Consider the following 26,729-nt stretch of genomic DNA (forward strand, 5'->3'; position numbering starts at 1 on the left):
TCCTGTCCCATGCACACATGCAGCATCTTAGTTTGACGGCTTCTTGATAAAACAGAATCAAGAACTAATCAGTCTGGTTTCAATCCTGATTTTTCGACAGAATTGTTAAGAAGCTACATAATGAAGCAAGAAGAAAGCTTTGAATCTTGCTTCTCCTCTTGTCTGGGTCTTGTATAATTGGGAAGATGTGTGCATCTCCCCCCTGCCAATTTACAGAAGAGCTAGAAATGTAAGAGAGAACAATTTACACTTTGTCACTGCCACTGTGGTGACAAAGTGTGAATTTAGCAGTGCTATATTTAGTGAGATTGTCCATGTAATGTTTAAAAGTATAAGACTGTGATGTGCCTTTGGCTACTGCTATTCTAAAGAGAATCTAATTCATTATTGCTAGCAATAGTCACCCCCCTCCCTTTATGGGCATAATTCATTCATCACACAAAGCAGCAGTGAGTCCTAAATATTTTAGCACATATCTGTAACTCAGGTTTCCCAGCACCTGACGCACTCTACCTTTTATGAGTAGATAGCGCTTTCCTGTAAAACACTATAGTTGTAATTTTAAACTAGAAATCTTAACAGTCACAGACATGGGAGGATGCAGTTTGCATACCGCTGCATTTCCTCTCAAATTGACCGTCTTGCAGGGAGTCACTGCAGCGTCCCGCCTAGACAGGAACGACAGAATTAAAACATCAAATTTGTGCACCTCCCTCCGGAGATATAATTTGGGGTAAATTAGCAGTAGCCACAAGCGCAGCAACATAACAGAATAAAATTACGTAGGTAATAACAAAACTCCCGCAGTCAAAGCCATGCAGTGAAATGCTTCAGGAAAGCTGATACTGTGAGCAAACCATAAGGCATATATATCAATTAGAATTGGCTATTACAAACTAGATTATTCCAGTAGCTTCCTGCCTCATATGCTCAGAGGCACTCTTCTTTTTATCATCACTTTCCCAGAAGCCCCTCTTGATTTTGGCTAGGTTGCAATGATGTAATTATGTATTTATTTATTTTGACGGACTGCCCTGTTTAGCTGCTGAGGAGACAACGAAATGCTCCCTCGGTCGCAGGCAGCTTCTGGAGTGTGCGCGCGCACCGTCCTGTCATCCCTCCTCTTTACCGGCACTGAGGAGAATGAGGATGAGCGGGGCGGGGCTGTCTGTGACCTGACCGCGCGCGCGCGCGCCCCTCGTTTGCCCCGCCCTCAGCAGAGCGAACAAAGGATTCCCGCTCCCTCACTGCCTCCTCCCCACTCTCCTCTCCCCGCCAAGCGCTCGCGCGCGCGCCGCAGCACTCGAAGAGGCGGGGCACTGGGAGAGGGCGGGCCTTTCCGGGAGGCTCGAAGGCGGCGTTGCCAAGCAACGCGAAGCTGGCAGGAGGCGGGCGCTGGGAAGCGGGAGAGAGAGTGTGAGTGAGCGCGCGCGCGCGCAGTTCGCCATGGGAACCGGTGGTCAATTCAGTGAGTCGCGCGCGCGGGGGAACCGAATCGGGCGGGTTCATTTTCCCTTTCCATGCACTTCTCTCCCTCCCTCCCTCTTTCTCTCTCCCGCCCCCACGCACACAACAAAGCGCCTGGTTTTGCCCCCTCGCAAATGTTACAGTGGTATATTTTTAAGTACTGGGTTTCGAACGCCACTTGAAGTCACACACGCATCAGACCCCGCGGCTAAATCACAGGTGCACGGGTTAATTTTGGTGGCGCTAGTGCACTCTGCGCATGGTCAGAGGGCACACCGCAGTCTCGGCAACCACCCGAGCACCATCCCCTGGCACGGAAAGTGTTCTGAGCCCTAGAAGCTCCGGTTCGAATTAAGACACACCCACCTTTCCCTGTTTCGCTCAGCTGTTGGGGGCAATTCCTCCGACGAGACGTGGGGAAGGAAAGGGACACCCTCGCCCTCCAGATTTCCGAAGGAGGGGCGAGAGGCAGCCATGGTCACAGAATTGTCGTCATCATCATCATCATCACATCACTGACCATCATAATAAGCTGAGAGGGTCCATATAGTGATGAGGAAGTTCACTCAGGATCGGGGACCTTCTAAAACTGGGGATAAGTCACCTGTGCGCCTAGCTTTTTTCTTCTTCATGCCCTACATGTGTGAGAATCTCCCTTTGTAAACAAAACGTCCCTCCAGACTTTGAGGTTAATCCCTTTCGGTCTGTGAACAAGGCATTTATTTCCACAGTAATAGGGTCAGGAAAGTCCTTTTGACCTTAGCAGGACTCTTTGCTAGGATCCTGGCAACAGACTGTTGGCACAGATTGATATTGGAGTAAGTTTTAGGCACTTCTTGTTGGCCTTTGTCTGTCTCGAGAGACAATGGAGTGCGCCTCCAGGGGTGAAGTCAAAAGGCTGTGTTAGGACTGAAGTGACGCCCCCAGGGCACAAGTCTGGGCAGTGTGTATGGAGATCCTGGGATGTGGGTGGCACTGTGGTCTAAACCACTGAGCCTCTTGGGCTTGTCGATCAGAAGGTCAGCAGTTCGAATCCCCACTACGGGGTGAGCTCCTGTTGCTCTGTCCCAGCTCCTGCCAACCTAGCAGTTCGAAAGCACGCTAGATACATAGGTATCTGCGGCGGGAAGGTAAGTGGTGTTTCCGTGCACTCTGTTTTCCGTCACGGTGTTCTGTTGCGCCGAAAGCGGTTTAGTCGTGCTGGCCACATGACCCGGAAAGCTGTCTGCAGACAAACTCTGGCTCCCTCGGCCTGAAAGCAAGATGAGCACTGCAACCCCATGGTCGCCTCTGACTGGACTTAACCATTCAGGGGTCCTTTACCTTTACCTGGGATGTCCAGATGATAAGACCCCCCCCCACTCTCGGCCTTGCTGATGTGGTCCAAACAAAGGCTGTGCAATGCATTTGTGGCTCCAGGTTGGCTGCAGGAGTTGCCAGAAGGAGGTACACAAGATGCTATCCGACAGTCTTAGTGACTCCACACTGGATTTGTGTAGGGTTTACTCCTGAGCCTTTTCTTCTCCCAAAGATATCCCACAGGGCAGTGGAGGTTCAGGATTAGAGTTTTCCTTCTTCTAGATTCCCAGGTGGACAAGTCCCATCTGCCCATCACTTCCCTCTCTACTGCATGTGCAGAAACCACCTTGTTGACCGTTGGGCCCAGTATCGGTCTTGTCCTCTCCATCTGTCAGAGCCTGTCTTCACATGCAGGGGAAGTCCCTAACTCAGCAAGGGTTTGAGACCCAGTCGTAGCCATTGTGTGGCCACTGTTGCATGCTGACAGCTTCTAGGAGCCCCCACTGAGAGTTGAGTGCAAGGAGTGTGCTGCCTTGAGCTTCTTGGGAAAAACGCAGGTTAAAAACATACAAAATAAATGTCATTGTGTTGCACGGAAGACTTGCCAAAGGATTTGTTGCTACCATTATACAATGGGGGAAAGCAAAACTATGGAACCTCATAAGATTTTGCGCCGGGACCTGTCACACTGAGAATGTTTGTGCTGTTCTATACAGTGGTACCTCGGGTTAAGTACTTAATTCATTCCAGAGGTCCGTTCTTAACCTGAAGCACCACTTTAGCTAATGGGGCCTCCCGCTGCTGCTGCGCCGCCGCGTGATTTCTGTTCTCATCCTGAAGCAAAGTTCTTAACCCGAGGTAATATTTCTGGGTTAGCGGAGTCTGAAACCTGAAGCGTATGTAACCTGAAGCGTATGTAACCCGAGGTACCACTGTATTTAGAATGTGTTTTATAAAAACCAGATGACAGAACAGAGGGAAGTCGATGGCTCGGTAGAGCTAAAAATTTATAAAGGGAGGTATGATGTTATAATAATGTTAAAAACGGAAAAGCAATAAAAATATTATATAAAATAGAAAATGTTTGTGCTGTTCTGCAGAGCTCAAGGCAGGGCAGAGCAAACTTTTAAAGAAAAGTATACAAGATGACACCCCCCCCAAAGTTTGCTTTCTCTTATCTTATTTTGAGCCCTTGTTAGTAAAAGTTTTCAATTGCCTGGAAATGTGTATGTATGTAGCCAACAGCTTATCTGCTTGTTTTCAAATGTTGGATTAGTGGTATGTGTAGACATCAGGCATCTCTTTTTTTTTGCCTCCTGTTTCAAATCAAGCCTCTCAACTGTTTGGAGCCTGGCCAAGATCAGGCAAAGTGTAGAAGGTGCCCTTCATAACAAGAGGCCTTTGAAAGCTTCTGGCACTGTGCGTTCCCATAAAGGTAAATGTGGGTAGTATTAAAAATCAGCATGAGATGTTCCTCTTAAGAAGAGAACCTTAAAGGATTAGATTGTAGCTTCTGAATCTCTTATTTTTGATGGCTGAATGAGGCGCAAGTAGTAATTATTCTGTGGTCCTCACAATCTCCCAAGCCTGGGCATTTACTCCTAATTTAATCATTTATTCCAGAAAGAAAGAGTTCGAAAGAAAGAAATGGAGCTAACCAGTGAGCCTTTGCCTCAAGAAAGTAGAAGCGAGACCATTCTCCAAACCATCTCAAAGGTCCAGATTTCTGAATCAGGAGAGTTCAAACCTGACCCAGGTAATTATTATTCATTAAATTTGTATACTGCCCTTGATCTGTAGCTCTCAGGGTCATTTACAGCATACAAATACACTACAGAAACACTGAATACATAATAAGAACAAGAACAAAACAAACCAGTAACACACACCCCAACCTCCCACAAACACATTTAAAAGGACCTAGGATGTTAGTCAACCAAAGTCCTGGTTGAAGAGGAACGTTTTTTCACCTAGCACCTAAAGGTGTACAGTCATCCCTCGGGTTACAGACGCTTCGGGTTGTGTTTTTTCGGGTTACGGACGCCGAAACCCAGAAGTACCGGAACGGGTTATTTCCGGGTTTCGGCAATCACACTTTGTGCAGAAGTGCCAAGTTGCAACCTGCGCGTGCGCAGACACGGTGCTGCAGGTTGCGAACGTGCCTCCCGCACAGATCACATTTGCAACCCAAGTGTCCACTGCATAATGAAGACCCTGGTGCCTAGGCTGTTCGATTTTTCATTCCATATCCCATGGATGGTATCATTTTAAAAAATCTGTTCACAGTAGTTGGCTGGGGCTGATGAGAGCTGGAGTCTCACAACATCTGGAGAACACAGATTCCCATTTCTGCTGTGAAGTAACACTCCTGTGCACTGCAGCTTCTGAGCTGAATGGAAGCATATTCTTTAGTAGAGAGGTGATGTTGCTGCTTCTTTACTTCATCTGTTGCGATGTATAAGGAATGTATATAGCCACACACATCCTTTTTAGTTGCAGCCTCTAGCCCACACCCAGGGTGAGGATGAATGAAGGGAAGAGATGGTGCTTGTGCATTTGTGTGAATGGATATGTTTGTGTGTGAGGGGGGGAGCATGGATGAGAGGGAGTGCCCCACACCCACCCACTTCTTGCTTTGGTCCCACTTATCGCCACCAGTATTGTAGCCCTTAGCTCTGAAAAGGTTGTCTTCCTCTGGCTCGTGGGATCTGCTACCACTTTCCTAAACACAGGGAAGAAAACCTCCGGTTAACAAGGAGCTTTGTTCCTTGATCTTAATTTTGCTTCAAGGTCAGATTTATTTTCCACCAGTTTTGAAATCATTCAGGCACATTGACACAAAGAGGGCAATCTGTGCATTGTGTGCATGGGCCTGCTTTCAGGATTGGGCCCCTCAGGTGCCAAGGAGTGTTGTAGATTTTTTTAAATAAAAAGAATACACACACAGTGAATGCTGGGTTTGTTCCGCAAGCATATTTCCTGGCAGATGGTGTGGTCAGCTTTGATATTCCTGTAGATATGGCTGTTGAAGGTAAGGGGGCTGAATTTTGGCTCTCCTTCTCCCCAGTTTAATCAGGCACTGTAAAAATTGACTGTGTCATCTGTATAGCTGGTACTCGCAGGCAAACTGTTGTGTACAGTGAACTTTGGATTGGGGCCACTTACTTTGGCTGTGAGCCCCAAGCTGTATTTCGCAGGATGCATGCAGATAATATCAAAAGAAGTCCGGAGACTGTTTAATGCAGCTTGTAGTGTAGCAAAACAAGAACTATGTCATCTCATAGGTGATGATAATCCAATGAATATTGTTTTAAAGTTTCAGGATCAAATACTATTTTTGTTTTTTGCTTTTTAAACAGAGATTTACAGTCACGAGTATCTGCTTTCAAGGGCTGAATTGTTACTGGAAAAGCGGATTAAAAATGGAGATCCTTTGGCCTCTTTTCTCAGAGGGCAGATGTATTTTGAAGAGGTGGGACTTTGCACACACACCATATACATACATGAAGAAGTTTGAAATTGTGTTGGACAAGTATCAGTGTCGAAATGTGGGATTAAGAATTCAGATGCCAATATGTTAGGAAAATTCACAACCATATACCAGGTCAGATTGGTGTAATGTGCTCAAACTGGCTCATTTTCTATCTGCTATAAGGGGAGAAATTTTAAGGGGAAATTTAAGGGGAATCTTCCTGTCCTGCCAGGAAGATGCAGAATTTCAAGTTTATTCATGCTTTTATATTGCTCAGGGCTTATATTATTCTATTCAGGCTTTACATCTTTATTTTTATTTTACTGATTTCAATATGTGCTAAAATTGGGCCCAACAATTTAAGGGGCAATCCAGTGATTTGCCAGAGAGATTCAGAATTTTATGTTGTTGTATGTAGTTTTATTTTGGTATGGGTCAGTTTTATTTATGTAAACTTAAGTAATTTTTATGCAATCTATAATTTGCTAACATTCATGCTTTGTGATGTCCAGTGGCTAGATACAAATGAAGAAAATGAAATCCATTTAGGACTCTAACCATTTGTCTAGTGATCCTTTGTGGGTCAGTGGGAACCCCGATATCAACTCAGGCCTGTCCAGTGACCTCAGTGAAGGAAACTGCTCTCTGTACACAGCCCATCACAAAAGCACACACAAAGCTTTGGGTTCATGTGACTTGTTCTTTCCAGTGGTTTCTTCCCAAGAACCTCTCTTCTGTAGTGCTTACATTTCTGTTTAGGGGAGCAGGCAGAGAACCTGGCCTGTTTAACAGGAGAACAAAAACAGCTAGTTCTTATTCCAAGGTTCTCTGCTGAAAGTGACATGCATCTCTCATGTCTTGGATCCAGGCATTCCACGTGTTTTATTAAATAGTTCACATAATTTCCATATTCCAGGATGTCTAGTTGCAGTTTCTGGGTTGGATTTTATATTTTCTTTATAATATTTTACGTTAAAATGGCACAATTGTATCCCAAAGGCTTCAGTAGCTAGATTTAATCCTGAGTATTTGATCTCTCGTTGTTTCTTGCACAGGGATGGTATGAAGAGGCACTGCAGCAGTTTGAACAAAACACAGATTTTCAGTCCATGTATCAACTAGGCGTAATGTACTATGATGGACTGGGGACCCCACCAGATCCTGTAAGTTGCAACCAGATTGGTTCCCCCCCCCCTTTGGTTATTCATTAGGTAACAACTTTTCTTACTTAACAGCATGAATTTCAAAGATGCAGATTAATAAGTAAATGTCTGAAGCATAACATCATTGGGCAGAGCAAATCTGTGGAGCCAGAATCAGAAGATGCTTCTAGACTGTTAGCCTTATCAGTCATTGATAAAGTCAGGTTGTGCAATCATAGTTTATGGGGGGAATCTCGCCCCCCCCCCCCCGCAAAAGATCCAATTCTGAGAGCGCTGTGTTTTTTATTTATTAAATTTCTATACTGTCCTTCATCTGAGGATCAGAGGGCAACTTACAATATAAAAAACAAAAAAATGCATACCATAGTAACAAACAAAAACAATAACCCAGCCCCACACAATCTAAAATACCACAGATTGTTTCGCCAAAGGCCTGGGAACGGAGACGAGGTCTATCCATGGGAAAGGTGGTCTAAAATATTCTATGGCCTCTGAGAGGCCCTACTGAGAATCATAGGAATGTGCCCTAAATATGGTAGGCAGAGTCCAATATTGTCACAGAGAGACTTTCCTGGTGCTTTTGTTATGATCTTTTGGGTGTTAAGTAAAAAAAAAAAAAATTATCTGTAGAAGCCTTTTTTAAAAATCAGGCTCTCAAAGTCAGATCTGTAATTTGCTGTACATTTGTGCTGCTGTCTTGGTTTTATCTCTTCCCCCACTCGACTGCTAAACATAATTTTATGCAGCAACTAATTTTTTTGACTTTTTAAAATATCACATTGTCTTTTTGTGAGCAGCCTGGAGAACATGTATCAGGTGGCCTACAGAGATGCTGGGTGGTATGCAATGCTACTACAGTGGAACCTTGGTTCTTGAACTAAATCCATTCCGGGAGTCCGTTCAAAAATCAAGGTTGGCTGCAGGAGCTTCCTGCAGTCAGGTGGAAGCTGCGTCGGACATTTGGCTTCCAAAAAACGTTTGCAAACTAGAACACTTACTTCTGGGTTTGCAGCATTTGGGAGCCAAAACGTATGAGTACCAAGGCATTTGAGAACCAAGGTACCACTGTAGTCCTATCCCTGAGTGCTGCATTCATGCTAGAGCAAAATGTATGCATATGTGAATTCTGATACAGTGGTATCTCGGGTTAAGTACTTAATTCGTTCCGGAGGTCAGTTCTTAACCTGAAACTGTTCTTAACCTGAAGCACCACTTTAGCTAATGGGGCCTCCCGCTGCTGCCACGCCGCCGGAGCACGATTTCTGTTCTCATCCTGAAGCAAAGTTCTTAACCCGAGGTAATATTTCTGGGTTAGTGGAGTCTGTAACCTGAAGCGTATGAAACTTGAAGCGTATGTAATCCGAGGTACCACTGTACAAGGGTTTTTTTAAAAAAATGAAATAAAAATGAAGACATTTATATGTTGCCCAGCTAAGTTTTAAAAACCGATTACTGTATTAAGTTTCTACAATTGCTGGTCAATCTTAATCATATGAAATATTTCCTAATGTCACTAGAGGGCAATATATTTGTTACATTGTGGGGTGGGGTGGGGGTCATTGGGATTTCCAAAGGAAATGCTGCACATGAAACCAAATGAAAGAAGCAGATAAAACTGTGAGAAATCAGGCACACTATGCATCTGGCTACAATTTACCAAACCCTTTCTGTTTTACTCAAATTGGTACTTGTAAAAAAAAAAATCACTACAGAGCATGCTCTAGCACATCCTGGGGAACTGGGCTGATCTCTATTTTTTATATATATATAATATTTATTAAGGTTTTACAAAAAACAAAAGTTTACAACATAAAGAAAAAGCATAAAAAAGAGAGAAATAAGAGAAAATACAAAAATACATACCGAAGAAAAAGAAAAAAAAAACGGAAAAAATACAAGATACAAAAAACAAGTAAATAAGAAAAAATTAAAAACAAATCCATTTTTTTATATCTCATTTGCTTGTTTCCTTGACCTCCTCACACCTCCCCTTTTCGTATTCCCATTTACATAATCAATTCAGCAAATCCTTACCCTCTTTCCTTTATCTTAACTCTATATCTTAACATATTATAACTATATTTTTTCATCCATTAACAATCCATTTTTGCATATTCTTATTAACCTTGTTGCTAATGCCACTTAATTTCATTCCAGCATCATTTTAACATTCATTAATTTTACAATATTTCTGCAAATAGTCTTTAAATTTCTTCCAATCTTCTTCCACCAACTCTTCTCCCTGGTCTCGGATTCTGCCAGTCATTTCCGCCAATTCCATATAGTCCATCACCTTCATCTGCCACTCTTCCAGGGTGGGTAAATCCTGTGTCTTCCAATACTTTGCAATAAGTATTCTTGCTGCTATTGTTGCATACATAAAGAAAGTTCTATCCTTCTTTGGCACCAATTGGCCGACTATGCCCAGGAGAAAGGCCTCTGGTTTCTTCAGGAAGGTATATTTAAATACCTTTTTCATTTCATTGTAGATCATCTCCCAGAAAGCCTTAATCTTTGGGCACGTCCACCAAAGGTGAAAGAATGTACCTTCAGTTTCTTTACATTTCCAACATTTATTATCGGGCAAATGATAGATTTTTGCAAGCTTGACTGGTGTCATGTACCACCTGTATATCATTTTCATAATATTCTCTCTTAAGGCATTACATGCCGTAAATTTCATACCAGTGGTCCACAACTGTTCCCAGTCAGCGAACATAATGTTATGTCCAACATCTTGTGCCCATTTAATCATAGCAAATTTGACCGTTTCATCCTGCGTGTTCCATTTTAACAGCAAGTTATACATTCTTGAAAGTATCTTAGTTTTGGGATCTAACAGTTCTGTTTCCAATTTTGATTTTTCCACCTGGAAGCCAATTTTTTTGTCCAAATTATAGGCCTCTCTTATTTGATAACAATGAAGCCAATCTCGCACTTTATCTTTTAATTTCTCAAAACTCTGCAATTTCAATTTGTCTCCTTCTTGTTCCAGAATTTCCCAATATTTCGGCCATTTGGCCTCCATATTGAGCTTTTTCTGAGCCTTTGCTTCCATCGGTGACAACCACCTTGGGGTTTTGTTTTCTAATAGGTCCTTATATCTTATCCAGACATTGAACAGTGCTTTCCTGACAATATGGTTTTTAAATGCTTTATGTGCTTTAACCTTGTCGTACCACAAATATGCATGCCACCCAAAAACGTTATTAAAACCTTCTAAATCCAAAATGTCTGTGTTCTCAAGAAGCAGCCAATCTTTCAACCAGCAGAATGCTGCTGATTCATAGTAAAGTTTAAGGTCTGGGCTGTTCTCTAAGTCTGTTGGCTGCTTGCGGTAAAGGACGACGACAATGGATTATCAGCAAACCACTACTCTCTGATTTGATGCCACAGAAGAGAGTCTCAGGAGTACGCCTGCCTTAACACAGGCATTCACCACCTAAAAAGAAATCACTGTTTCTATACTACAAGGGTCTCCCAGAGCAGTGCCCAACAAACCAGTAGAGCACAATATTTCATCATGTACATGTTAAAAACATAAGCCATAAAACCATCTGAAATCAAACAGGCAGTAGTGCCTTACAAAACCAATCTCTGATCAGGTCCTAGCATGTTGATGGCTATCTTTGGAGATAGATACGATCACTCAGGCAAACATACATGTGTATCACATACCTTACTTGTGGATCCAAGGAAATATGAGTAACCCAAGCTTCCATCCATGTAGACAACCCTGTTTCCAGCCAATCTGACTGGCTGCTGGGAGCCACACAATGATTGTGGCTCAAGCTTGCCAGAGAAGCCTCCCCAACTGGAATACATTTCTGCCTCCTTAGAATGGCAGAAGCATCATTTCCCAAAACTTTGCCTTGATCCTAATAGCCCTATGCTAAATAATAATAATAATAATAATAATAATAATAATAATAATAATTTATTGTTTATACTCCGCCCATCTAGCTAGGTTTCCTGATACACAAACCTTTCTTTCCACAAACTTTTCCCCCTGGTAACAAACAGTTACCCCCTTGGTAACTGCTACATTTAGTGAATTGTTAATGTTTTCGTTAAGTTTGCCAATATGGATTTCATATGCTGTGTTTGGTAGAGTTTTGTTATGCTGTGTATTTTTGCTGTTTTTGTCACCTACAGCAAAAGGGAATTGGATATATGGAGAAGATTATCAACTCCAGTTCCCCTAAAGCAAGGCATTTGAAATTTGCCGCTGCCTACAACCTTGGAAGAGCTTGCTATGAAGGATGTGGAATTGAGATTTCAGAGAAAGATGCTGAACGGTAACCTTCACGAGACACCTGTACTACGTGGATGCACTTTTGAGAAAGGTCACATGCGTTAATGCCTCTTTCATGCACGCACACATCACTCTTTGCCTCGTCACACCACATAGCTATTTTACTGGTAGGAAATGTGCAAAGCAGGAATCATTTTCTCAGCACGGAGACGAGGGGCTCAGTCTACCATTTTTTCCAGGTTCCCACTTCATTGTAATTGCAACTGGACACTGCAATATAGAACAGCCGTAAAGCAGGAATGGGGAACCTTTGTTGTTGTTTTTCACATGTCAAAGCCAGTATTCACTTAGGAGTAATCTGTCAGGTGTCATTGGTGGGCAGGGACAGAGCCTCTTTGTCCGTGCATGCTATCACCTTTTAAAAAACATTTCATTCCCTTCTCCATCACCTCCACATAATGGGTTTGGCTGCCAGGAGATGGAACAACAGATTAATTTTGCCAGAGGTCTGAGCGATAACTTACAGAGGGCTTTTTAACTCTCCACCTTCCATTGCTTCATCTGTCTTGGGCTGGATCTAGACACAGCAAAGAAGCATTTCAGTTTAAAGCATTGTAAATTTAAACAGGGAAAACAGGTAGAGAAAAATGGGACTCCACGTCGCCATCTGGTGACACAATGTTATATCGCACTTAAAGGTAAAGAGACCCCTGACCATTAGGTCTAGTTGCGGACAACTCTGGGGTTGCGGTGCTCATCTCGCTTTATTGGCTGAGGGAGCCGGCGTACAGCTTCTGGGTCATCCGGCCAGCATGACTAAGCCGCTTCTGGCAAACCAGAGCAGCGCACAGAAACGCCATATACCTTCCTGCCAGAGTGGTACCTATTTATCTACTTGCACTCTGATGTGCTTTCAAACTGCTAGGTTGGCATGAGCAGGGACCAAGCAACGGGAGCTCACCCTGTTGCGGGGGTTTGAACCGCCAACTCAGCAAGCCCCAGTCTGTGGTTTAACCCACAGCACCACCCGCATCCCATATCACACATACAACACACATAAATCACTTTTTCTTTACCAGTCTAGCTCTGTCCATTGCTTCTCCCTTTCCCTTTATTCTTCTGCCCACCCCCATATAAAATCAGTCAGTGAGCCACGGGTTACCTATGCCTCTTTTAAGAGGAACAGGCCAACCATGCCACTCATGTTTTCCTATGTCTTCCAGTTTATGGTTTATTGCTGCAGACCATGGGAACCCAAAAGCAAGTGTAAAGGCTCAAACAGCCCTTGGGATGCTGTATTCAGCAAAGCATCGAAAGGATCTGAAAAAGGTACGTGTCCTGCTTTGGCTTTCATCACAAAGCTTGATTCAGGTGTGCTGTCCAGTTAAATGAGGCTGCTGTGATGTAGATGTGGCAAGAATCAAGTGAGTAGTACAAAATACTTGTGCATCCACAACTGGTTTGCAATGAAAGGTTGCCAAGCAATTTAAGGTGTTTCTGGTGCCTTTTGAGGTGCAGCACATTTTGCCAGGGGGAAGAAAGTTTTACAGCAGCACTGCCCCTAATTTGCTTGTAGCTGTAGGCTACTAGACATGTGTAAGAGCTATTGCAGGGGTCAGCAAACTTTTTCAGCAGGGGGCCGGTCCACTGTCCCTCAGAACTTGTGGGGTCTATATTTTGGGGGGGGGGATGAACAAATTCCTATGCTTCACAAATAACCCAGAGATGCATTTTTAACAAAAGCACACATTCTACTCATGCAAAAACACCAGGCAGGCCCCACAAATAACCCAGAGATGCATACAAATAAAAGGACACATTCTAAACACGCTGATTCCAGGACTGTCTGCGGGCTGGATTTAGAAGGCGATTGGGCCGGATTTGGCCCCCGGGCCTTAGTTTGCCTACCCATGAGCTAGTGGCTCTTTGTGAAGCTACATCCCCATTTGCATCAAAATATGATCCAGCCATTATGACACTTAATACAGTATCCAGCTGCACATTGGCAGTGCATGCAGAAGCCTGGTTATACAGGCAAATCCTTCTTGCTTGACTGAGGAAAAAAAATACCTATTATCTTTTCTCTATGTGAATAGGGTCTCCCCTCAAACATGCTTGGTATATTAAACCATTTAGAAGAGCTAGCTTTTACTACCTTTCAGAATAAACTAAGAGACACAGTAGCCTTTCACCTTATCTGAATTTAGGGTACCGGATACCCATATCACTTATGATCATTGCCACTGCAAGAAGTGAAATGTGTGGTTCCCCCCCCCCCCGCCCCAAGCCATTTGCTTCCCTGAGTTTTCAAGCAAAACACATTTCCCCCATTTAAACCAAACATTCTTGCCTTAGCTTTCAAATACCTAGGAGAGAGAAGGATCCAACTTGCACCAATATAAACTCAAATCATTCCCCTGCCCCAGAAACTGAGCCACAGCAATTATGAGAATAATTTAATGTACCAATCGGCAGATGAAGGGCAGTGTAGAAATAAAATGAAGATGATAGCAGCACTACAAAGAAAAAGAATGAAGTTGTACGTTGGCAAAAGCAAAATTCACTTTCGACCCTTTGACATTTGTGGCCAGGTTTGCGTAATGAAACACTAATGAGCTGCGTGGGTTGGCACATCAGACTTGAATCTCATGATAACAGCATTAGTCATTTGAAGGAAGGCTTGAACATCCTGGGGTAATTTAACAACCAGTCTTTTCTTAATGCCATGAGCTCAACATTTCAAAAAATAAGAAGGCATTAAATATCAGAGAAGTTCTGCATTTATAACTAAGCAAAACATCTGGCAGGCTGTAAATAGAAACATTGGCTTGCTCTTTTTAAAAGACTGTGTTCTAAGATTAAGTGCTCAAACACACTTCCACTTGTCCCACTGCTTCCCCCCAGGAAAACGTGCTGTTTACCGCTGAATCAGAACAAAACGTCAATTGGGTTTTCTGCGGATCAACATTTGTTCCGATTCAACAGCAAGTTTTCCTAGGGAAAGCAGCAGGGCAGACGAAGAACCTCTCGTACCAATGCCTATCAAGCACAGGGCAAGCAGAAGTGTGGTGGACAAGCCCCAAGAGTCTATACTGCAGTTGGTAGCTGCCCATACCCTACATCAGAAGTGCTGGCATGTTCACTACCATTTTCACTGCCATTTATGCATATGCCTAAATTGGGAATCGCCAACATTTTCGGGACCGCGAACAAGCAGGAGAAACTGTCACGGGCACCACATATAAACTCCGCAACCAAGGCCACACCACAACCTGTTCTATGGGCTGCAACAGAATGTTTCTTTCAAGCCTGATTTCAGCCAGGGCAGGGGACCCCGTAGGCGTCAGCAAAAGCCCCTGTGGGAACCACATTGGTATCCCCTAGTCCAGGGGTCTGCAACCTTTAAGACAAAAAGAGCCACTTGGACCCGTTTCCGAAGAAAAAAAAACTGGGAGCCGCAAAATTCGTCATTATAAAAATAACTTTTTTGTCACTTTTTTATTATTTCTTTGTTTGACCCCTCAGAATTACTCCTCCTCATAGAAATAAACGTTAAATTAACAAGTTACCTTTTTGTGTGTGTGTGTTCTTCACTCCCCTTCAAAACAGTGACCAGCGTACATGCCCCCTTTCAATGCAGTGACCAGCGTACATGCCCCTTACAATGTAGCGGGCGGGAAGCTGACGTCGGGACGGTGCGTGACTAACGCACGCACCGCCCCCATGCGACGTCACAGCCAGTACAGCCCCCGCCACAGTGGGGAGTGTCGGGGCGCACAATGCGCCTCCTCCCCTCACTAGTATCCGACCCGGATCCGCGGCAAAGGTGTAAAAGAGCCACATGCGGCTCCGGAGCCGCGGGTTGCTGACCCCTGCCCTAGTCTATGTAATCCTGCCAACCTAGCAGTTCCTGCCAACCTAGCAGTTCGAAAGCACGTTAAAGTGCAAGTAGATAAATAGGTACCGCTCCGGCGGGAAGGTAAATGGCGTTTCCGTGCGCTGCTCTGGTGTCGCCATAAGCGGCTTAGTCATGCTGGCCACATGACCCGGAAAAACTGTCTGCGGACAAACATCAGCTCCCTTGGCCAGTAAGCGGGATGACCGCCTCAACCCCAGTCGTTTGTGACTGGACTTAACTGTCAGGGGTCCTTTACCTTTTTTAGTCTATGTAATAAGAGAGCCCTCAAATCAGTTGGCTAAAGTGCCAATGACATGTAATTTAATGGCCGTTATGTTATGGTGATTACAAGTCTACATCTCTGCCTAGCCAGTGAGGCTGCTTGTAAGCGTATTTTGTACAGTACCCATTCAACCATGATGCCACTAACCCCATTCTTTCTCCTACAGGCCTTCTTTTGGCATTCAGAAGCTTGTGGGAATGGGAGCCTGGAATCACAGGGCATCCTTGGTCTTATGTATTTTTATGGGCACGGTGTACGTCCAAATTTAAAAGCTGCTCTGGAGTGCCTGACTGCAGCCTCAGATCGTGGGAATGTCTATGCTAAAGGTCACTTGGTGGAATATTACTACAAAAGGAAATTTTTTACAAAAGCAGCTGACTTTGCCAAAAGGTAAATTAATTCATTAGTAATTCAAGTGGAAGCTAATGATGAAAACAAAGGCATTATTAGATCAGTTCTTAAAGAACAGATACATAGAAATATGGTACCTTTTAATTTTTGTGTTGCTGATCTTAAAAAAGCAATTCTGCTCGTTGCAACTAAATTTCCTCTCTGCTGGACTCTCCTTGCTTTCTCCAGCAAAAGAGAAAGACGGTTGGGGGGGAGGATAATCAGTTTTATGTTTTGCCTTAATATCCACCAAATTCAGGATACTAGATTTTAAGTGGGAGGAACACATGAGTTTACCCAGGAAAGGCATAATGATCTAGTTCATATCTGGTGAGGCATGGTGGTAGGACAATTTTCTTCATGTCACTGAATGATTTTACTTTCCAGATCGCATGTTCAAGTGCTAAAGTAATCTTTTTCTAGCTCAAGGGTTTTTTCAGCAATACATCCAGCTTCAGTTTTAAAGCACTTGGATGTCATTTGAGAATGGAGAAATGATTCAGCACTCTCATTTTTGCCATAATGGTTTTGTTAAATGATGTCCTAGAACTTTGGGAAATAGCTACCATTCCACTTGTTCCTACCTGGTTTGTGACAAGAATGATACATCTAACCTTTTGCCTAATGGTGCACGTCTAAGCATGCTCACTCAGAAGCAAGGCTCAGAGGACTGCAGGCAGAGAGGGGAGGAGTAGATGACATTGAGGGGATTGCTATGCAACCAGGAGGGAGGCAGCATTCAGAGGACTCTTCTTTTGAGGGGGGGGGGAGTCGACCCACCTTGTCCCCGAACCAGAAGAGCTGAAAGGGAAGTATAAGAGAGGAAGGACTGGCACCCTTCGTGCTGCGAAAGGGGTGAAGAATCAGAGTGACCAACTCATAGTTAAGAGCGGCAAGCTCAGAGCTGCTCTCTGGGTGTTAATTGTAAATAAACATACCATAAAACTGCCAGAGACTCATTAATTCTTATCAGAGCTTGCTTGCCTGCCTGAGATCATTACAACAAGTCACTATACTACTGTGAAATCTTTGGGCCAAATTCAACATTACATTATTCACGTTGCCTGGCCTTGTACAAGCTGATTTCATTTTTTGTTTAGCCCAGTAGGGGCTGTGTCCCTACTTGCTCTGCTCGCCATTCCTCCACGTTTACTCCAAGTGGTTCCCCCTTCCCACCCCGTGCAACTACTAAGCTTGGTTTTCACCACCACAACCCCATTTCTGAAGCCACTTCTCTATTCCTTTCTTCAGCCCTGCTCTGCACCTGGTTTTGCCTTCACTGCCATGTCCATTTGAGGGCTCTGCATCCTTTTTCTCTCACACAGGAGACAGCTGAAGAATGGAAGAGGGAGATGTTTGAGTACAATGAGAAGGGAGGGACCCTGAGAAGAGAGAACATGCTGGTGTTCTGGGAAGGGAGAGCAGGGAGGAAACCCCCAATTAGGACTGGTACCATAGTAGGGGGAAAGCCCTATTTCCTCCCAACCCCCAGCATGCTCTCAGTCTGGATCGCCACCTTCCCATGTCAGTTATTTGTTTAACACACAGCCAAACAATTTAAACACCATCATGTCTGTAAGTTGCCTTGAGTCCCATCAGGGAAAAAGGCGGGGTATAAATAAATGTATTATAATAATAATAATATCTAGTATGGCCCTTAATTCTCCCAACTTATAATGATTAGTTTGCTTTGCTATGAGATCACAACAAACTTCTAATCTCACACCTCCTTCTGACAGCAGCAGCAATGCCAGCTTTTGCAGACCATTCTCCTTCTAATGCTGTTTTGACCAAGAGCAAAAGGCTCTTAGTATTTAACGTCCCCTCCATTTTTTTCTGAAAACAGCAACAAAAGCCCTTTCAACATGCTTTTCATGTTCAGGCAAATGAGCATGAGAAGACAAGATGCGTGGGGGCGGGGACTATGACACAAGCCTGTCTCTGTTGCTGTTTCACAAGGAATATGGCTTTAACAACTCTTTGCTTGTCTCTTGGTTCATTTGCAAAAAGTGGAGAAGGGGCACGAGGATTTTAGCACAAAAATGCACCAATTATACAAGTTATTCCTGCTTCTTCCCTTAAACATCAACATGCAAGGATGTTGTCATGCTGAAGTTTGCGTGGCTGCTGGTAGGCCACCACACCAACTCCAGTATTTAATAAATAAAATAAAAACAAGTAAACAGGGCAAATGACAGGCAGGCAGGTGAGCAAACAAGCAGTGCAGTGGTAGGCAGCTCTGACAAATTTATTTAATGGAGGGGGGAGGCGCATCAGAGAGCTGTTTAGCAAGGCACTCTGAAGTATAGTGGTACCTCGGGTTACAGACACTTCAGGTTACAGACTCCGCTAACCCAGAAATAGTACCGCGGGTTAAGAACTTTGCTTCAGGATGAGAGCAGAAATCGTGCGGCAGCGGGAGGCCCCATTAGCTAAAGTGGTACCTCAGGTTAAGAAGTTTCAGGTTAAGAACGGACCTCCAGAACGAATTAAGTTCTTAACCTGAGGTACCACTATACCTCCCTCCAGCTGTGTTAGCATTCCAGAAAACTGCTCTTTAAAGCACCTCCCCATTGCTTTAAAAGGGGTTAGCAGAAGGTGTGAGGAGAGAGGTGCTTTGTGCTAGCTGCGACTGCTGCGGAGGGATAGCAAAGGGGTAGGTGAGGTATAAAGTGAGAGGCTTGATCAGATGTGGAGGAAGAACAGTTGGCAAAGTCGTAATGGCGGCCCCCAAGTGTTCTGAGAATAACTAAACTTTTACCTTGTATTGTGAATCCAAACAGGACTGCAGAAAATGATGACGTTGAAAAGTTAGCAAAGGCAACAGACTGCATTCCTTTTTATATAAAGAGAGGGCTTGCTATGGCTTCCTTCTACTTGGCTAGATGTCTCCAGTTTGGACTAGGAACACAACAAGATTTAGCAGCAGCTAAAAATTATTATTCTAAGGTAAGTCGCTTTAACTCTGTTAGCTCTTTGAGGCGACATTATTTGGATCTTCATTCGAAATACTTTTTTTAAAAAGTGTGTGTCCTTGTAGCTTTGTAATGTAAGTTTTATATAATACGATGAAGGTATAAAGGTTCATTTGCAATTATGGTCACTCTAATTCATCTTTGTGTTTATAGGCATGCAGGCTGGATCCCGATCTGGCTTCTGAACTTGAGCTACTGGCTAATCATGGGCGAATTTAGAGCATCATTTTGATGAATATGAGCAAGGTCCGGAGGTTTGTCTTTATAACGACAAATGTCAGTTGTCGTTCAGCTTTTGATAAATCATGGTTATTATTTCAAGCGTTTTAGGTACATAATGTTCTGATTATCTTCATCTAAAAGAAAAGCATTGTATGAGTTACTTTCAGTGTTACGAAACCATCAACTTTTGGTCAACGTGCATTAAGTTCAGAACTGTAGCTCTGTTACCTGGTATCAGGGTGGGGTGCAGGACTGTCTCTCACCATTTCTGAGAATTCGCCATGCTGACTGGGGCTGATGGAATCCAACAGCATTAGGAAGGCTGTCCAACCCTAGTTTACTTAATAAAAAGTGCATCGTTAAATGCATCTTTCATTGCCTACAAATACTTAAAAGTTTTCAAGGCCAGCTTATTAAATACCTCTCAATTCTCAAATATTTTTTCTTATTTCAGTCATCAGTTGCTGCAAAAGAATACTGGAATTAAACAACTGAACCATCCTTTACATATAAAACTTTGTTGAAAAGTCCCATATCATATCAGACCTTTCTAGTATTGCTGAACAGTAGCACACCCTGTAGATGCTGAAGCTTTACAATTTAGTCACAGTCTGTTTGTCAAGACATGCCTCTTGGGCAGCTGCATGAAACTGGTGAGCACTAAACCCTCTGCCCTGTGTAGGTTGGTGTATTGCAGAATCAAAGTAAACCGTGAGCTCAGGCATGTGGAGTTGATTACTGACACACTGTGACACATTGTGTGCATTTGAAATTGTACCGTAAAAGTCCCTTACTACTCACAAAGCTACTGGGCATTTTTTCAAGGCAGTAGTGGCTATGTTTTGAGCTGGCAAAGGACTGAGGCACCCACTCATGGAAAAGCAAAGTGGCTGTACTGCGGCATTTTTCTTTAGGAACAAGGAACTGAAAAGGGATTTTTTTCTCCATCTGTTAAGGTGTGGGAGACCCAAAAGGCTTTTGGGCCCATTCAGGCTTTGGAATACCATCATATTTCCTAGCTGGACTAAATTAAGTTTCAGAAAATTCAAAAAGCAGGAGTCTCCAGCAGTGAATTGGCAACCTTCGCATTAAATCCAGATGTTTTTTTACCAGTGCTTTAAAAAGAGCCATGTTTAGGAAAATAGCCATATAGATGATATCAAGAGGGGATGAAAGGTTTAAGTGAACAGGTTATTAGTATAATTGTTTATGCAATGAATGCCAAGTCATTCATTCATGTGATTTATGACATTAAATCTATGTTCTGCATCTTGCAGAATCAGTGCAATTCTCTCTGAAAGCAGCACTTTGACCCACTGAAAGTGTAGCTTAATTATGAAACACTACAATTCATTTTTGTTATTTATTGCTTACAAAGGCTCCAAACTATGGGAAATCTTTGGTAAAAATAAAAACAATAAAATTTACACAATATCTTTACATATATTGCACAACAAGGCTCTTCAATACAACAAGAAAATAGAGGAATGTTCATTATCCTCAGCAAGGAAATTAACTGTACAACATTCATTGGTATACCACTAAAGCAAAATGCCTTTCATAAATGTTTTAAAATACTCTATAGTTCTTATACCTTATATTAACATTTACATTTCAATCTGCATCTTAAACAGAATTATTCATGTAACAAGTTAAATAAAAGCCAGAAACTATGCAGTGCTGGCATTCTACCGTATCGTCAGTTCTTTCAAGTCTTGTTTGCTCCATGTAGAATTTAAAAAGAAAAGAAAAATACAAATTTGCAGTAGTCCTCAGCCAGCCCTCTGTGGAAAAGAGGGAAATAAGTTACATGTCTGCTATTAAGAACAGACATGTCTCTAGTAGTAATTCACTTGTGCAGATTCAAACCTGAGCTGCTTTAAGCTGCTCTAAATGAGTTCGCAACTCAGGACACAGTTCAATTAGCAGCAATTCCAATAACACCTGGAAAAGAAGAGAGATTAAAAGCGTTTCCCCCCTCTTTCTGAACCGGTAATTACAAACTTGTAGCAAGTCATTTATAGGTGCAGAGATGAAGCCCACACACCCTGCCCCCAAGGGCTACAACATGGATCCCACAGTGGTCAATTCAGGGACAAGGGGCATACATGGAAGGAAGTAGTTGCTGTAAAGTCCACAGATTATTGTGGGGCCTGTTACGCTTTCCTCAGAGTGGCCGTCCAGTAAAAGCCTTTTCTAAGGTTTTATACCTGGTTCCACAAGATCTCGCTGGAAGCTGCCACGCAACTCTGGCAGTGGGCAGGGCACAGCCCCATGGGATTCCACCACCCCAGGCGGCTGCTTCAGGCTGCCTCATGGCCCTGCTTGGCCCTGTCTGGAAGGCTACAGGTTGTCCACTATGTACTATGGTTCATTGGCTGTTTTTTTTTAAAAAAAACCACAATTTGCACATCTGACAGTTGTAGAACCACACATGGAAAAATGCTCTTGGTAGCCCTCTGAGGAGGACCAAATCCTTATTATTCATCAGTCACCTACTGTTTACTGTCACCTACAGGGCTCTGCACAGATTTTCGCATCCCTACGAAGACCTCAAGCATTAGTAAATTTATCAGGTTTAGATTATCCCTCTTCCTCCCAGTCTAAACCAAAACCTCAAAGGGCACAGACCTTCAAGGGGATTTTATCTCCCAAATTCCACATTTCCCTCAGTGGATCTCGCCCATCCCTGATTAAAACAAATTCTGCAGATAATTCTAAAAGGTTAGAGGATAAAACAGCTACCGTTGCAGGCCAAAGGGTAAATGCCAGAAACTAACACCAAGAATCCAAGTTCTGAGGTCTGAAGGAAGAGTAATTTTAAGTAACAAACCCATACAATAATGTGCTGGTAACTCACATAAAGAAGATGCTTATTGGCCTTGGTTTCTTGAAGTGCATTGAAGACTTTGATTACACCATGGCGAGCATTTTGCTGACCAACAAGACTCTGTAGTGTATCTGAAAGAAAAGATATTTAATTTTGGTGACGCATCTGCTAATGTGTTTTAAGAAATTCAAATGAATTAAAAATATATATACAATGAGCAATGTAAGCTGTGTATTGAGATGCTGATTCAAAAGCCTGCACATCCAAAATGTTAAAATAGATTCCTGTTATCTATCTTTTAAAAACAAATCAGAGATTTTAACATCAAGACTATAATATGGATTAATACACATGCAAAGTGCCTTTTTATTTTCAATATTTGGGAGCAGTAGATTTAGTTCCCTGCTTCTCTGCTTTTTCCATATCACGTAAATGCCACCCTGACTTCTTTTAAAAGAAACAGTTCTTCTACCCACAGAGTAACATCTGACAGATGTCAGGGATCCATATAAAGGTTAAATATGCAATTCTCTCTCTGTGTACTTGGTTTGCTTAAAATTTAATCTCATAGAATCTCATAGATTTGCTTATTAAAGTGGGCAGAGTTTAACTCTGCCTGTGGAGTGTTTTGAACATTCTAAGGGCTAAACAAATGGTAGATATTGTTTATTATCATAATCTCCTTTGATTCTGAACGTTAACATATGACACGTGATTTGATATGCTCACCTGGAATGTTTTCAAGTAATTTTTGCTGTGCTTTCTGTTTCGTCTCCCGGCTTTGCTCTTCACTTCTGGGCTTTGAGTTGGACGCCAGTTTTCCATTTGGCCAAAAAGCATCTCGGAACACGTTGATGTAGTAAACAAGCATTGGTTCACTGAAGATCCAATTTACAGTGTCACGAATTTGCCTTGAGGGAGAGGCGTCAAGAAGAAATGGTCATAATACTATAGCCAGAGTAGACGTGCTTTTAACCCACTTTGAAACTTCCTAGAGACAACTTGCACATCAAGCAACAAAAATAGGGTTTCCACGAGGCAAATATCCACCTAGATACAATATGTTGCTTAGACAATACAGCAACTTGGACTAATCTAAATGTTACTCTTATAACTGCAATACCTAAAATTTGGAAAATAAAAAGGGGGGAGAGAGGGAGAGAGAGCTAGGAACAGGACAGCAGCAAGCAGTGAAAACTAGGTTTGAGTAAAACAATTGGCAGTAATAATAAAATTATACATAAATGCAGCTATAATAATATTAACTATAAAACACAAACTTTTTAAGTTTTAACTTAAAATGTGATACTACTGTATTGTTGTGGGGGGGGGAGCAGAGGTTTATTTTTTATTTTTTAAAAGGTAGAGGGGAATCCCACTTCAAAATGTTTGAGAAGCACTGTTCTATGGAAACATGCAAATAGCTAGAAATCCTCCATTCTCATGCCCCCTCTGGTGGCTTCTAGTCACATTATATTTCAATGCAACCACTGTGTGTCTACATCTGATACTGGGTGAAGAATTCAGCATCCTGAAACTCTTATGCTTTCATTTAAAGGGGGGCGGGCAAGTTTCTAATCCCCAAAGCTGCAAGGACAGGTTTGGGAGTTTGTAGGGCATGCTTGATGAAGTCTCAGAAGCTTGGCAATGTGCTGTGTAACTCTCATCTCCCCCATGCCTAACATAATTAGAATTATGCAAAATAAGCAAATATATACAAATTGATGCAGATCACAAATTCGAATTTCCTTGGCACCAAATTTTGGGTAAGCCTGGCTCTCCCACCCACCCTGCTTTCTGGTTCAGCCCTGAGTACATAAGGATTTGTGACATACAAGGCGCATGGGGAAAGTTAAGAAAGATTTGTCTGGAATTCTGAAACAAAGCTTGTGAAATTTTAACTTTCCTTTTCTACATACAAAGAAACATGCAGAAGCTAGTTTCTGAACAAACATGCTAGCCATGTCAGTGCTGTTGTCAGCTGTTCCTGCATCAAGCAGCTGATTCTGAGTACAATTCTAGAAGCAGAGAAATCGTAATGCACTCACTTGTTGATGGTTCTTCCAAAAGTGATTTGAACTAGTGCAATTAGCGTCTTCCTCACCCACTTAAACACTAAAACAAACAAAAGCAAGCAGCACACAGAAGTCAACTCCAAGCATGCAGTTAGGGTCCACTCAAATACTCTTAAGTATATGTTCACGTTATGCTGTTTACTACGTAAAAATCCGCCCCCTTTTAATTACTACAAGTGATTATGTGACTTTTCCTACTCAGCAGCCTTCATAGGGAGCCCAGACAATTTTTAAAAACGGCCAACCTTTCTAGTGAACAATTCTTCCCTAGTGCTTCCATTTGCACACAGATGGTTTAAATGTATCAGGATACAAAACTCATTTATTTATTGCTACCTATTTTCAGGGCTTTTTTCTAGAAAAAATAGGCGCCGGTACTCACCACGAAGTTGTTACAGAAAGTGTCACACTTTTTAACAAAAAGAGGTGCTGGTACAGTGTACCCTTGAGTACCCCCTAAAAAAAAGCACTGCCTATTTTACATTGAGGATTTTAACATATAGCATGCAACACTAATACACTTTTTTCCATGTGGAAATTAGCTAAAGAGTTACACTGCTCAACATGCTCAACTTCAGAATGTTTCTTTACAGAGTTATTTCTGCAACACAGGGGCTGCGCGTTAACACTAAACCATGACTAAGACATATGCAAATGAGGTGCAAGAGACCTGATTTATGTGGGGCACAGGTAGAACAATTTTACCTGCGTAAATGTTGCAAGTGCACCTACCCAGGTCACAACCATGCTAATGCTACATGCAAAAAGCACACGTCTATGCAATGAGGTGCATGTAGAACATTTTACATACGCAAGTGCTTGATTTATGGCTCAAGTCATGTTTCCGACAGAAAACCACCGTCCCATATTAAAACCGAGCATGAAAATGTGGTGCATTTCTATCATCCTGATGAGTGCACTCACAGAATCATAGAATTGTAGAGTTGGAAGGAACATCACCACGGTCATCTAGTCCAACCCAACAATGAACAAGACCACTGCTTACTTCCTCGCAGCTCAAATATCTCTCCGATCAGCATGAAGCAAGGCTCAGCAAGGGCATCCCGTTTCCCATCCACATCTTCTCCATAGTCAGACAGGTCGTCATCGTCTTCAGCCTCCTCCTGGACAAACCAAACAAGCACAGGGTGGCAAAGGTGGTTCCAAAAGTTATGGTGGCCATTTTTGCTCCCCATCTAAGATAGCAATCTGAGGCTGCTCCTTCCGCCTAATGGTGGAGCCACCCACACTGTCCAAGTCTGTACCTCCAGCAAAAATTTATATGCCTGAGACAGGCATCACAAATTTATTCAAATTAAACATTTAAGTAAGAAGATACTATGTAATGCCCCTGCATATATAAATCAGCTGTCAGATCCAGATTTACGCCTCTACATCTTGTAGCCGTTCAAAGGCTGTCCACTTGTTTTATGCTAATGCCAAATCTCCACTCCCATAGTCCATTATCTCTTACTCTTTCTTGCCAATGAATTAGTGAGGACAGCCATGGTAGTAAAGGTTGAGCAGAAGGGGCCACCTTGATTTGTTAAGACCAATGGTGCTTCTACAGTGGTGCCTCGGGTTACAGACGCTTCAGGTTACAGGCGCTTCAGGTTACAGACTCCGCTAAGCCAGAAATAGTACCTCGGGTTAAGAACTTTGCTTCAGGATGAGAACAGAAATCGTGCAGCGGTGGCACAGCGGCAGCGGGAGGCCCCATTAGCTAAAGTGGTGCTTCAGGTTAAGAACAGTTTCAGGTTAAGAACGGATCTCCAGAATGAATTAAGTTCTTAACCAGAGGTACCACTGTATATTGACAAAAGCTTTCTAGAATACTGCTTAGGCTTTGCTGCCCAGGATTCTTAAACTGGGGAAGGCATGGCTTAGACTTGGGTTTCATGCATGCCATTGTATGTGCTTCAATCACCAAGATTTGTGTACCTGGGCACAAGCCACAATGGATTTCACAATAGCTTTCAGTGGAGCTTGAACAGTTGGTGCCAGTGAAATGTGGAGATGGCACAAACATTCATTGGCAACCTGCACTACAATTGGCAGAGCACTTTAATATGCTGTCCATTAGTTCATGTATTTAAATTAATTCTGCAGATAGTTCCATCTGAGATGCTTCCTATTTATTCTGGGTGCTCATCTACCGTAAATATTGCTCTTTGCCCACTCACCTCTTGATGAGAAAAGAAATCACCAGGAAGCCTCTCCAAAAAAGAAGCGAGTGAAAAAGAAGATTTCTTTCCCTGTACATCGATAACCTTGAGGTGTTCTGGAGAAGGGCTTAAAAAGGCATAAAGTGCTTCACTCTGACAGAGCCTTTCATCAGAAAGCAATTTCTGTGGAAAAAGAAAAGCCACCACAATTGTAATTTTCTTTTTTAAGCAGAGC

The 26,729-nt window shown here is 42.8% G+C and overlaps 2 protein-coding genes and 1 long non-coding RNA gene across 7 annotated transcripts in view; 1 reads left to right on the forward strand and 2 right to left on the reverse strand.

Moving 5' to 3' along the window:
* The first annotated feature begins 1,200 nt into the window (after positions 1 to 1,200).
* Positions 1,201 to 19,788, forward strand: LRP2BP (LRP2 binding protein). Of its 4 annotated transcripts, none has more exons than XM_083631315.1 (9): positions 1,201 to 1,468; positions 4,390 to 4,522; positions 6,126 to 6,238; positions 7,294 to 7,401; positions 11,557 to 11,699; positions 12,880 to 12,985; positions 16,004 to 16,227; positions 19,011 to 19,176; positions 19,356 to 19,788. In XM_083631315.1, exons 2-9 carry the CDS (start codon positions 4,414 to 4,416, stop codon positions 19,419 to 19,421), a joined length of 1,035 nt encoding a protein of 344 aa, XP_083487441.1. In that variant the 5' UTR covers positions 1,201 to 1,468; positions 4,390 to 4,413; the 3' UTR covers positions 19,422 to 19,788. The 4 variants fall into 4 exon arrangements, with proteins under 4 accessions (XP_083487441.1, XP_083487442.1, XP_083487440.1 ...); XM_083631316.1 differs by having other exon boundaries at positions 1,201 to 1,416; XM_083631314.1 differs by lacking the exon at positions 1,201 to 1,468 and adding an exon at positions 1,778 to 2,073.
* On the reverse strand, positions 11,715 to 19,077 carry LOC310770533. The gene is made up of 4 exons (XR_014552242.1): positions 18,989 to 19,077; positions 17,492 to 17,559; positions 16,326 to 16,406; positions 11,715 to 12,233 (listed from the first exon to the last, which is right to left on the reverse strand). It is a non-coding gene; the product is annotated as an uncharacterized lncRNA (long non-coding RNA).
* A 985-nt stretch (positions 19,789 to 20,773) lies between the features above and the next one.
* The window catches only part of SNX25 (sorting nexin 25), a 51,942-nt gene continuing 45,986 nt past the window's right edge, over positions 20,774 to 26,729 (reverse strand). For both annotated transcript variants that reach the window (XM_083631080.1, XM_083631081.1), the window contains exons 14-19: positions 26,513 to 26,677; positions 25,336 to 25,453; positions 24,303 to 24,369; positions 22,984 to 23,165; positions 22,285 to 22,385; positions 20,774 to 21,368 (exon numbers count right to left, since the gene is read on the reverse strand). In XM_083631080.1, the coding sequence (XP_083487206.1) occupies positions 21,288 to 21,368; positions 22,285 to 22,385; positions 22,984 to 23,165; positions 24,303 to 24,369; positions 25,336 to 25,453; positions 26,513 to 26,677 (714 nt within the window). In that variant the 3' untranslated portion in view covers positions 20,774 to 21,287. The remainder of the gene's footprint in view (positions 21,369 to 22,284; positions 22,386 to 22,983; positions 23,166 to 24,302; positions 24,370 to 25,335; positions 25,454 to 26,512; positions 26,678 to 26,729) is intronic.

This window comes from Podarcis filfolensis (genome assembly GCF_964270895.1).
Source record: "Podarcis filfolensis genome assembly, chromosome: 9".
Taxonomy (NCBI): Eukaryota; Metazoa; Chordata; class Lepidosauria; order Squamata; family Lacertidae; genus Podarcis; species Podarcis filfolensis.